The sequence below is a fragment of the Tachyglossus aculeatus genome, chromosome X4, assembly GCF_015852505.1.
Source record: "Tachyglossus aculeatus isolate mTacAcu1 chromosome X4, mTacAcu1.pri, whole genome shotgun sequence".
NCBI classification, from domain to species: Eukaryota; Metazoa; Chordata; class Mammalia; order Monotremata; family Tachyglossidae; genus Tachyglossus; species Tachyglossus aculeatus.
In genome coordinates, this window is record NC_052098.1 from 57,269,622 (window position 1) to 57,281,746 (window position 12,125).

General features: G+C 45.5%; 1 protein-coding gene across 1 annotated transcript in view; it reads left to right on the forward strand.

Moving 5' to 3' along the window:
• The first annotated feature begins 243 nt into the window (after positions 1-243).
• REEP5 (receptor accessory protein 5) overlaps positions 244-12,125 on the forward strand; it is a 44,716-nt gene continuing 32,834 nt past the window's right edge. Inside the window, exons 1-2 of the mRNA XM_038769507.1 lie at positions 244-449; positions 1,586-1,679. Of these exons, the coding sequence (XP_038625435.1) occupies positions 332-449; positions 1,586-1,679 (212 nt within the window). The 5' untranslated portion in view covers positions 244-331. The remainder of the gene's footprint in view (positions 450-1,585; positions 1,680-12,125) is intronic.

Below are 12,125 nucleotides of genomic sequence, written 5' to 3' on the forward strand. Positions count from 1 at the left end.
CCTTCATGCTCCTTATGGCAGCTCGGGGGTCCGGTCCGGTCAGTTCGGGGGGTCCGGGCCGGTTGGGGGGCCGCGGTAGCACCGCGGCTAGTGCAGCAGGCTGGGTGTGGTGCTTGCAGGCCGGATGGTTGGGGGGGGGGGGGACTGACACCGCCCCCCCGTTCTCCATTCCCCCACCCCCACCCCGGTGACGCTGCTTCTGCCCGCCCTGCCCCCCGCTGCCACTCCGGCTCCCACTGCAGTGCTCAGGGCAAGAGGGCCAGAGCAGCAGGTTCGCAGCGGCTGCAGCGGGCCCCGGAGCACAAAGAAGGACCGCCGGAGCCGTCCAGCCATGACCGCAGCCATGAGGCAGCGTTTCGATCGGTTCCTGCACGAGAAGAACCTCATGACCGACCTACTGGCGAAAGCCGAGGCCAAGACCGGCGTCAACAGGACTTACATCGCCCTCGGTGGGTGGCCCGGCTCGGTTCCCCCTTTCCCCGGCTGTTTCCCCTACCCACCTCGACCCTCTTCTCCCTGGCCCTCCCCGTGGCTGCCGGGGGGTGGGGGGGTACCCCGATAGACACCCCCCCGGGCTACCCGGAGAGGTGACGCGGCGAGCGGTTGGGCAGGGAGGGGCCGGGTTGGGCAGAAGGCCGGGGGGCTCGGATTGCACCAGATCGTGGACACCCCCCCCTCCTCCCACTCTCGAGGGGTGGGGAGGAGAAGCAAGCGGGATGTGAGTCACCCGTGGTGGCCCCGGACTATGTGAGCCTGAGCCGCTGGCAGGCATTAGGGGAGGGGGGGGGCGGCCAAGCGCCAGGACGCTGACGTGTCCGCTCGTACAACCTCCTCGGACCGGACCTGCCATGTATCGCTTTATATTTGCAGGTCAGGGCGGCCCGTCCCCCTCCCCCTTTTCCCCATCTCTCTTCCTCCGCCCTCTTCTACCCTTTCTGCTCCTTCTCTCTCCCCCCGCCCCCGGTTTTCCCCCTCCCTTCTCCCCGAATCCCTGCGAAGAGTGGGATCCGGTGGCAGAACTCCCCCCCCCCCCCGCCCCCGAATACGGGCTTGGGAGTCAGAGGTCGTGGGTTCTAATCCCGGCTCCGCCACTTGTCAGCTGTGTGGCCTTGGGCAAGCCGCTTCACTTCTCTGGGCCTCACTTCCCTCATCTGTTAAATGGGGATTGAGACTGTGAGCCCCACGTGGGACAACGTGATTATCTTGCATCTGCTCCAGCGCATAGAACAGTGCTTGGCACATAAGTGCTTAACAAATTCCATTATTATTAGTAGTAGCAGTAGTATCTGCCAGGGGTGAGGCTTCGGCTTCTATTCCTCGATTTAATTTTCCCCCTTTTCCCCGAAGTACCAGCCGTCGCGTCCTGGCCCGCTCCGGGCGGATCTCGGTTGGGTCACCGATCAAACGTTGGTATTTATGGAGTACTGTCTGCCTGCAGAGCACTGCGGAAGAGCACCGCAGGATTGATGAAACACGATCCCCGCCCTCGAGGGGTTTGCAGTCTACCGTTGCTGCCTCTCCCCCAATCGCTGTGTGCCCTCCACCACCCTAACCCCCTCTGATTCTTCTGTTTTACCCACACCAGGTGCCATTGGGCTTCTGGCCGTCTACCTGGTGATCGGCTACGGAGCCTCCCTCCTCTGCAACCTGATCGGATTCGGTTACCCTGCCTACATTTCGTAAGTGGCCCCCGCTCCCCCAATCTCCCATCTGCTTTTATTCCCCTTCCCCTGCTGCTGCCAGCAGGAATCTGGAATAAAATGTGTCCCACTACCGCTGCACTGGACAGGGCATGTTTCCTTCCCCCCGTATCTCCCGAAAGAAACGCCGCTTGCTCGTCTGCTGTGTGACCTCGAGCAAGTCGCGTCACTTCTCTGGGCCTCAGTTACGTCATCTGGAAAATGGGGATTAAGGCGGGGAACCCCATGTGGGACAACCCGATTACCTTGTACCTACCCCAGTGCTTAGAACAGTGCTTGGCATGTAGTAAGCGCTTAATAAATACCATCATTAAAGGCAATAGGGGGAAGGGGTCAAGGCAGCCTGAACACAGAAGATGTTTGCTTGTATGCCGTGCAGAAGAGCACGGGGCCTGGGAGTCAGAGGACCTGAGTTCTAATCCCAGCTCTGCCACTTGCCTGCTGGGCGATCTGGGACAAATGAGTCACTTAACTTCTCTGGGCTGCAGTTTCTTCATTTGCAAGATGAGGGTGAGATACCCGTGCTCCCTCCTACTTAGACTGTGAGCCCCCTGTGGGACAGGAACTGTGTCCAACCTGATGGTCTTGTATCTACACCAGAGCTTAGTACAGCACTCGTCACCCGGTAAGTGCTTAGCAAATATTAATATTGTTATTATTGTTAATTATTATTACACTGCTGGCCCTTGAATGGAGTGATCTGCATAGGTACAGGGATCTGATTCCCTCCTTTCACTCTAATCATTATACACTTTCTACTCAAGTTCCACCTAACATAAACCTTGAGAAATAGGTAGGAATTATTATTATTAGCATTATTATTACGCGGCTGGCTCTCGAATGGACTGAGCTCCGTAGGTACAGGGATATGATTCCTACCTTCCACTCTAATAATCACTGTGCATTTTCTACTCAAGCTCCACCTAACAACAACCCTGAAAAGTAGGTAGGGATTATTATTATTATACTAATGGCCCTTGAGTGGAGTGATCTCTTTAGGTACAGGGATCTGATTCCTGCCTTTCACTCTAATCATTTTACTGCTTTATACTCAAGTTCCACCCAACAGCAACCCTGAAAAGTAGGGAGGGATTATTATTATTATTAGACTGCTGGCCGTTGAGTGGAGTGATCTCTTCAGGTACAGGGATCTGATTCCTACCTTTCGCTCTAATCACCGTACCACTTTCTACTTGAGTTCCATCTAACAGCCACCCCAAGAAGTTGGTAGGGGCTCAAAGTGGCATTAGTATCCCATTTTACACTTGAAAGGCCCCCTCGAAGAAGTTGAGGGTTGGCCCAAAGTTACTCATTAGTCACTGGCTTTCTTGACCTTTTAGTTCTGTCTTCTGACAACTAGACTGCCCCAGGGACTCAAAGGATGGACACAAACATAGTTACTGTTCTAAAGAAATGCTTTTAGTTATATATTTAATAATATTACTTAATAAGCCCCACAGATCACCTGAAACCTATTAACTTCTTGGCATGAGTAGAATTTAGTGGATTGATTGGTCAATTCAGATTAAATAGTTAAGCAAGCTTCTCTGAGGGATTTAAAATTAAGGCTCAGACTATCGTGGTTAGGCGGTGGGGGTTAGGAAGTCTTTCTGAGCATGAGAGTGGTGAGTCTAGACTGTGAGCTCGTTGTGGGCAGGGATTGTCTCTATTTCTGTATTGCACTTTCCCAAGTGCTTAGTACAGTGCTCTGCACACAGTAAGTGCTCGATGAACACGACTGAATGAGTCCGGGGACCAAGACACTAAAGCTTTACCTTCCTTAGACTGAACCTTACTTTCACTTGGGACAGGGAGGTGATAGGTCTGGTGATAGCTTCTGAGGAAAAATAAGTCTTGAATAGAAGTGTCTTAATGATGATGATGTTTTCTGATATCTGTTAAGCGCATACAATCAATCAATAAATAGCATTTATTGAGTGTGTATCAATCCATCAGTGGTATCTATTGGGAGCTTACTGTGTGCAAAACACTTTATCAAGCACTTGGGAAAGTACAACACAATAGACTTGCAAGAAGCTTACAGTCTACCAGGGAGACAGGCATTCAAATCAATTACAGATAGGGGAAAAATAGTAGAGTATCAGGATATTCATTCATTCAATCGTATTGAGCACTTACTGTGTGCAGAGCACTGTACTAAGCGCTTGGGAAGTACAAGTTGGCAACATAGAGAAGGACCCTACCCAACAACAGGCTCACAGACAGTCTAGAAGGGGGAGACAGACAACAAAACAAAACATGTGGTCAGGTGTCAAGTCATCAGAATAAATGGAAGTAAAGCTAGATGCACATCATTGACAAAATAAATAGAATAGTAAATATGTACAAGTAAAATAAATAGAGTAATAAATCTGTACAAACATACATACAGGTGCTGTGGGGAGGGGAAGGAGGTCGGGCGGGGGGATGGCGAGGGGGAGAGGAAAAAGGGGGCTCAGTCTGGGAAGGCCTCAGTATGTGCTTTGGGGCTGGAGTGATGAAAGTGCTTAAGGGGTACACAGCCGAGTGCATAGTTAAAATAGAAGGGAGGGCGGCTGGGGGAAATGAAGGCCTAGTCAGGGATGGCCTCTTGGAGGAGATGTGATTTTAGGAGGGTTTTGAAGGTGGGGAGAATGGTGGACTGTCGGCTATTAAGGGAGGGAGGGAGTTCCAGTTCCAAGGGAAGACTCGGTCAAGGGATCAGTGGCAGAATAGGCAAGATCGAGGTACAGCATCGGTGTAGAGGAGAGGATTGTATGAGTTGGGTTATAGTAGAAGAGCAATGAAGTAAGATGGGAGAGAGAGAACTGGTTGAGTGCCTTAACGCCAGTGGTAAGGAGTTTCTGCTTGATGCGGAAGTAGATGGGCAGCCACTGGAGGTTCTCGAGAAGTGGGGAGATGTAGACTGATTGGTATTTCAGAAAAATGATCCAGACAGCAGATTGAAGTATGAACTGCACATAGTAAGCGCTTAACAAATACCATCATTATTATTATTAACTGGAGAAGGGAGGGAAAGGAGGCAGAGCACTATACTTAGGGTCTTGGGAGAGTACAATAGAGTTAATAGACTTGATCTCTATGCTCAAGTGGGGCATACAGACACTAAAATAAATCACAGGTAGGGGGAAGCAGTAGAGTTAGTGGAAAGAGTACAAGACTGGGAATCTGATCCTTAACTCCACCACTTGTCTGCTGGGGGACATTGGGCAAGTCACTTAAATCCCCTGTGCCTTGGTTTCCTCATCAGTAAAATGGATATCAAATACCTCTTTTCCCTCTCCCTTAGACTGTGAGCTCTTTGTGGGAGCGGGACTGGGTCTGATCTGATGGTATTAGGTCTACTGCAGTGCTCAGTGCAGTGCTTAGCATATACCCCAATTACGTACATATAATTAGATGTCAAAAGCCCATATAGAAAGTACATGTAAAAAAGTACATCTCCTCCAAGAAGTCTTCCCTGACTAGGCCCTCATTTCTTCTTCTCCGACTCCCTTCTGTGTCACCCTTGCACTTGGATTTGCACCCTTTATTCACCCCTTCCTCAGCCCCACAGCACTTATATCTAAATGGGTCATTTATTTATATATATTAATGTCTGTCTCCCCTTCTAGACTGTAAACTCATTGTGGGCAGGGAACATGTCTGTTGACTCATATTTTACTGTCCCAAGTGCTTAGTACAGTGCTCGGTGCACAGTAAGTGCTCAATGAATGTGATCGATTGATTGATAACATCTTTATGTGCTAAACTGGGAGATGGGGGAATGAGTACCCAAATGCTTAGGTGTTTAGAAAGTGCTGAAGTGGCAGTAGTGGGAGGAAGTGGGGAGTGGGGAGAGGAGAAATTGATCAGGGAAGGCCTCCTGGAGGAGATGTGAGTTCAGAAGGGCTTTGAAGACAGAGAGAGAACTCTGGTCTTGTAAGGCCCCACACTTAGCCCTGGGGAAAGGTCAGACATGGCTCCTGACCCAAAGGGAGGAGACTGACTGCAGAAACACAGAGAAAGGAAAATGTGATACATTCAATAACAACAATTGGACAACACCAAAAGCCAGCCAGTGTGGCAAGCCTAGTGGAAAGAGCACAGGCCTGGGAATCAGGAAACCAGGGTTCTAATCCTCACTCCACCACTTGTCTGCTGGCTGACCTTGCATAACCTATCTGTGCCTCAGTTTTCTCATTTATAAAATGGGGATAAATTACCTGTTCCCCTTCCCTCTTAGAAGATGAACCCCATGTGGGACAGGGACTGTGACTGGTCTGATTTTTATCTTGCATCTACCCCAGTGATTAGCACATAGTAAGCATTTCACAGCATCAGCATTAATGGGACTCCCTGTGTGAACTAGCAAGTCCCAGCAGCACTCAAGGGTTAACGCATGCCTCTCTATGCTTGTATGGCTCTGCCTTCTGAAAGGGACTTTACTGCTCACTAACCTGCATTGCCTCCTCACTAAAAGCAGAAAAGTAGGTAACCATGTGTATTGACTGGTACTCAAATCTCACAGTACGATTGATTTAGTTTTTTTAAAATTTTCAGTAACTTCTATGGGATTTTTAATCCCTTTTCCTCTTCATAGAAAAAATGCCCTCATAAAGCTCTCTCCTCTTGAACACAATCACACTAGATGAATAATTGGGTATGAAGAAAAAGATCTTTAAATTGGAAGATAAATATGAATTCTAGTCAGAACACTTTCTAATTTAAGGGGTCCTATTCCAATTAGGAGTGGAGAAAATAAAATAATTTTAGCAATGAAAATTTTACTAATGCTATAAAGATAGAAAAATACTTTCCAACTGACATCTGAACTTCATTGTATTAAAATATTGTAAGTTGTATTGCCTTCACTTCTCTAATCGAAAAGTCAGGTCAGAGAAGAAATGTATGTTTTATGGTGTTTATTAAGCACTTTTTAGGTGCCAAATACTGTGCTAAGCGCTGGGGTAAATACAAGATAATCGATCGGACACAGTCCTTGTCCTACATGGGGTTGACAGTCTAAGAGGTAGGGAGGGCATGCATCTTATTCGCATTTTATGAATGAGGAAACTGAGGCATGGAGAGGTTAAGTGACTTGTCCAAGAACACCATAGGCCAGTGGCAGAGCTGGAGCTAGAACGGTGGTCTCTTGATTCCCAGGCCTGGGCTCTTTCCACTAGGCCATGGTGTCACAGTGTAATAACAGTGAAGGTAGTTTGTGAGCTTTCTAAACTATTTTTCCAGAAACAAACTGACTCAGGGCACCCCTTGGCATGACTAAAATGAACTTCCAAATTTACTAGATTCTTCCAGCAACATGTCTTCAGCCTGTTTCTTCCTCTATTCTCATGGCCACCACCCTGGTTCTAGTTCCAGGTGAACTACTGCGGCAGCCTTCTTACTGGCCTTCCTATCTCCTCTCTCTCTTCAATTCAACCTATGTACAGCAACCTGGATCATCTTTCTAAAATATCATTCAGAACGCATCATTCTATTCTTCAAGTACCTCCAATCGCTCCCTATTTCTCTTCACATCCAACAGAACATCCTTCAAGAATCTCAACTTATCAATCAGTGGCATTTATCGAGAGGCTCCTTAGTGCTAAGCACTGTTCTAAGCACTTGGGAGAATACAACAGTAGCTTTCAAGGAGCCTATAATCTAATAGGTTCTAAACTGTGAGCCCACTGTTGGGTAGGGACCATCTCTATATGTTATCAACTTGTACTTCCCAAGCGCTTAGTACAGTGCCCTGCACACAGTAAGTGCTCAATAAATATGATTAATAGATTGGGGGAGGAGACAAACAAAATCATTTCCAATAGCTAAAGCAGGAGAAAGGATAGAGCAGGAAGTAGTACAAATGAATGAGGCTAAAATAGCTCAATAAGAAATTTCATGTACAGATTTCCATCGAAATTTAAAAGCAACAGATGTACATGAGTGCTGAGGATAAGAATAAAATATGTCAGTGCTAAGGGCGAGTGTTGGGTTGACGCTACAGGGAATTACTTGGGGAAGGCTTTCCTGGAGGAGGTTTTAGGAGGCCTTTGAAGAAAGCTCTTTCCTGTTTGCGTTTCCACTCTCTTCGCCGTTATAACCCAATTCACACTCTTGGCTCCTCCCAAGCTAACCTTCGGATTCCACCTTGCTCTCCACTTTTCCTTTTTCAACCCCTTACTCATGCCCTTCCTCTTGCTGGGAGCCACCTCCCCATTCAACTTCCCTCCCAATTACCACCTCCCCTGGTCATTGTCATCCCAGAAGCTACCCTTAGCTTTTATACAAATACCCGTTTTTAAATTTCATTATTTTCCTTTTCCCCCGACTTCTGTGATTTTCTCTTCCCCAGTCTATGTAGACAATTTTTAGCTGCCTGACTCTCCTCCATAAGATTAAGCTCCTCACTCAAGCATAAGGAACAGGATTTTTTTAAATCATTATTTTTCATTCATTTGTATTTATTGAGTGGTTACTGTGTGCAGAGCACTGTACTAAGCATTTGGAGAGTACCATGTAAAAATAAGCAGACATTTCCTGCCCACAACGAGCTTACAGATTAGAGGTGGAGACATTAATATAAATAAATTACAGATATGTACATAAGTGCTGTGGGGCTGGGAGGGGGGTGGTGAATAAAGGGAGCAAGTCAGGGTGATGCAGAAGGGATTGGGAGAAGAGGAAAGGAGGGCATAGTCAGGGTTACTTTTAGAGTATTCTCCCAAGTACCTAGTTCAATGCTCTGCACACAATAGGCATGAATAGTAATTGCATAAATTTAGCTTTGGAATGGGGATCACTGCAGACATCTGTGTTTCCTGGATCAGGAGCCTGTTTGCTTATGAAAGTGGAGACTGATTTTTTTTTTGACATGGGAGTGGTCTCCTTAGGCACCTGCTGCTACACAATCTAAAGGAGCTCTCTTGGTTATTCCAAAGGCCTCGGATACAAAGCCAGGAAAGGCTCATTGGTTTGCGTTTCTGGTCAGTGGTACAGAAAAATGGAAAGTGTAAAATGGAAAGTGTTTATATAACTCGATTGTACAGGGAACGTGATTCTGAACAGCTTGGAAAAGCTGCAGAGAGATGCCTTCGCTGCTGTCTACAGAGTTAGCCTTCTAGTTACATAATCACTTTCCCTCCCCTTTCCTCTTCTCTCCTCCTCCGACCCAGAGTGGTTTGTCAAACAAATATTCAGAAGTCTGATGATATAGATACTGATTTTGTAGTTCTAGGTACTGAAAATGGACAGATTTGGGTACTAAGGAAAACAGCCATTTCAAAGCATCCCCTTCCTTCTGAAACAGTTTTTGACTGTGGTGAATCAGATCCTTAAAATAGATTTGTGGCATTAAAAAAAAAAGTCCAAATGTTTGCAGTAGTGGTGTTCACAGAAAACCTGATTTTTTTGTGATTCTGCTTTTTATTTTCAAGAGGTGTTCTTACCAGTGCTGATTCTAAGAAATCTTTGGGAACATTTTTAGTTATTTGGTAATGAAAATGTCATTCCCCTCTTTCACATTCTTGGTATTAGACTGTCTACTAGTTATTTTTAGAAAATGCTTTGTAAGCTTAAATGAATCAGAACTAGGTAGACATGAAAAGTTTTTGGTGCATAATACACTCATCAACTTTTTAACAGTTGGGAAATTTAGGTTTTTGGGGTTTTTTTTTGCGGGGGGGTGCAGACAAAACGATCACCCTCTCCCCAACCCCCGATGATATAATTGCATTTCTGTGATGTGTTTTCTAAGAGAAGAAGGTATTTCTGACAGAATGTATGGATCCAACTATATCTAAAAATCCACTGTGAGAGGTAGTGGTACTTAGGCTGAGAAACTACAGTACTATCAGCCCAAAATGGCTGAGGATTGTCATTCCATGAATCAGCAGTAGCCATCTTTATTCATAATATTTCAAAATGGTTACCAACTAGCTAGTTCCTAGTTTCTTTCCTCGACTCACATTGCTTTTCTGCATTTACTTTTTTCATCACAACCTGAGTCTCACATTTGAGGTTATTGCCAAATGTTCTGTGAAATGGCAGAGAGCGTGTTTCCAGCTTGTCTAGGCAGGTTCCCTTTTCTTAGAATGAACCTATTCATTATATGTTATTATGGAAAATGACTTTCTTCTTCAGTAGCACAGTCAATATTCAGAATCTGTCAGTTGTCAGAGGCCAAAAATTCATTTTTGACTAATGACTGTGCATCATCATGCCTATTTACAGTTAAATTTTCTTCATTATTATTCTTCATTCCCTTTGTGCTGGGAATATTCTCAGTTATAACAGTAATATGATGCTTGCTTGTTTAATGGCATGGTGGGAAATGTAGCAGCAGTCACTGTCTTGAGATATACAAGGCTAGGAAAAGGTACTCTGTATTTTTGAAGAAAATGTAGGTGATAATCATAAATGATGTACAGGGCCCCTACCACGTATTCTTTGAACCTACAATAAAATAATCACACAGGTTGCAGAGGAAAAGAATTTACAGCCTTTAGATATCTAGGCTGTGGCATAACTTAAGACTTTTAAATCCAAAGGATATTATAAAAAAAATTGATCTCTGAGGATGAAGAACTAAACAACATTATTTAAAATGGCTTCACCCAGCTCTGACTCTTTCTGCATTTTAAAGTTAGTCCATTCCTGGCTTTCCACACAGATCCTTATAGTTTGCTGCTTCCCCTATCTGTAATTTATTTGAATGTCTGTCTCCTCCACTAGATTGTAATCGCCTTGAGGGCAGAGATCATGTCTACCAACTCTATTGTACTCTCCCAATCAATCAATGGTATTTATTGAGAGTTACTGTGTGCAGAGCACTGTACTAAGTGCTTGGGAGCATACAACAGAGTTAGCAGACACGTTCCCTTGCCCACAGTGAGCTTACGGACTAGAGAGAACCAAGCCCTTAGTATGGTGCTCTGCCCACAGTAATTGTTCAGTAAATCAGTCGATCGATTGATTGATAGAGATGCAGCCTGTGCAAAGCCCCTCAGTTGAAGAGGCAGAGTCCACCTTTCCCTGAAAGCAGGGTTATCTGGGAGGTACAGCGCAGGGTTTAGACCTAAGATTTGGATTATAATTCTACTTTCCCCAATGAATTGCTGAGGTACCAGGAAAGAGATAAAGTCTGAACTCCTTTGGCAGTCAGGTGCTTTCTGAATACGAGGATTTATTGTTTCCCAGCTAACACATCACTTCCTTATATTATGTTCATTCGTTCAATCTTATTTATTCAGCGCTTACCGTGTGCAAAGCACTGTACTAAGCACTTGGAAGAGTACAATATAATAACGAACAGACACATTCCTGCCCACAACGATTATGTGACTTGGGTTTTGCCTGGTTCATCATACCTTCATCCCTAGACCCTTTTATCTGGCTTAGGTAACTGTTGGAAAGCAATTGAGCTGGGTAACCTTGGTCTCAAGAAAATGAAAGCAGGAAGGCTGTCTTTACTGAGTGAAGAATGCAGCCTAGGATTTTATTTTATTCTTCCTGGAGTCTTTATTTTCATTCTCTCTCTACAACCAGCTAGATATTTAACAGGACCTCCTGTGAAATTGGTGATAGGTTGTAAATTGTGTCCTTTGGGAACTCCGACTTTATTGTCAGCTAACAGAAAACATTCACTATAGGGAGTCCAGTTAAATCGGTAGCATACAGCTGCGTCACTTGCATGCTAATGGAATTGGCAGTCCTAGACAATCCCCTTTTCTTTTCTCCTCCTGTCTACCTCCTTCCTCCACTGGCTGGAATTCAGGTCTGAGAAGCCCCTTGGAGACCAAGAAACTGCTCAGCACTCTGCTATAAATTAGTCAGCAGGGAGGAACCCATCTACTCAGGAGACTGTCCTGCCCACCAGTTTGCAAATTAATGACATTTTCAAACGTACCAGAGCAGAATCTGTGGAATAACTTCGAGCATATCATTCCCTCGCCCTTCTGGCAGCAGATAAATTTGTGTTCTAGGTCTGGTCTGTCTGTCCCCAGATCGCTCTGGGATGAAAGAACTGGTATGATTGAGGTAGACCTGGGTTCATTCCCCCTCATCTCTCTGTTTTATAAACCTTCCCTGCAGAGAGGAGTTTGGGTAGGTCTCACTGTTGGGGAGGGTGGAAAGGGACAGAACCAGAGTCGGGTAAACCCAGTTCTCACCTTGGCTAGGGTTTTCCCTAGATGGAAGAAGGGGTGAACAGTTCTCTTTAAGAATGGACTTAAAGGTCTGGTTCTACCTGGGAGCCCTTTGAAATGCACCTGTCAAGCAATCAACCAGTATTTACTCAGTAGATAATCTTTACTGAGCACTGTACTAAGTACTTGGGACAATTCAGTAGAGTCAGAAGACATGATCCCTGCATTCCAGGAGCTTCCAGGGACCACAGACACTAAACTAAATTACAGGTAAGGGGAAGCAACAGAGTTTAAAGAT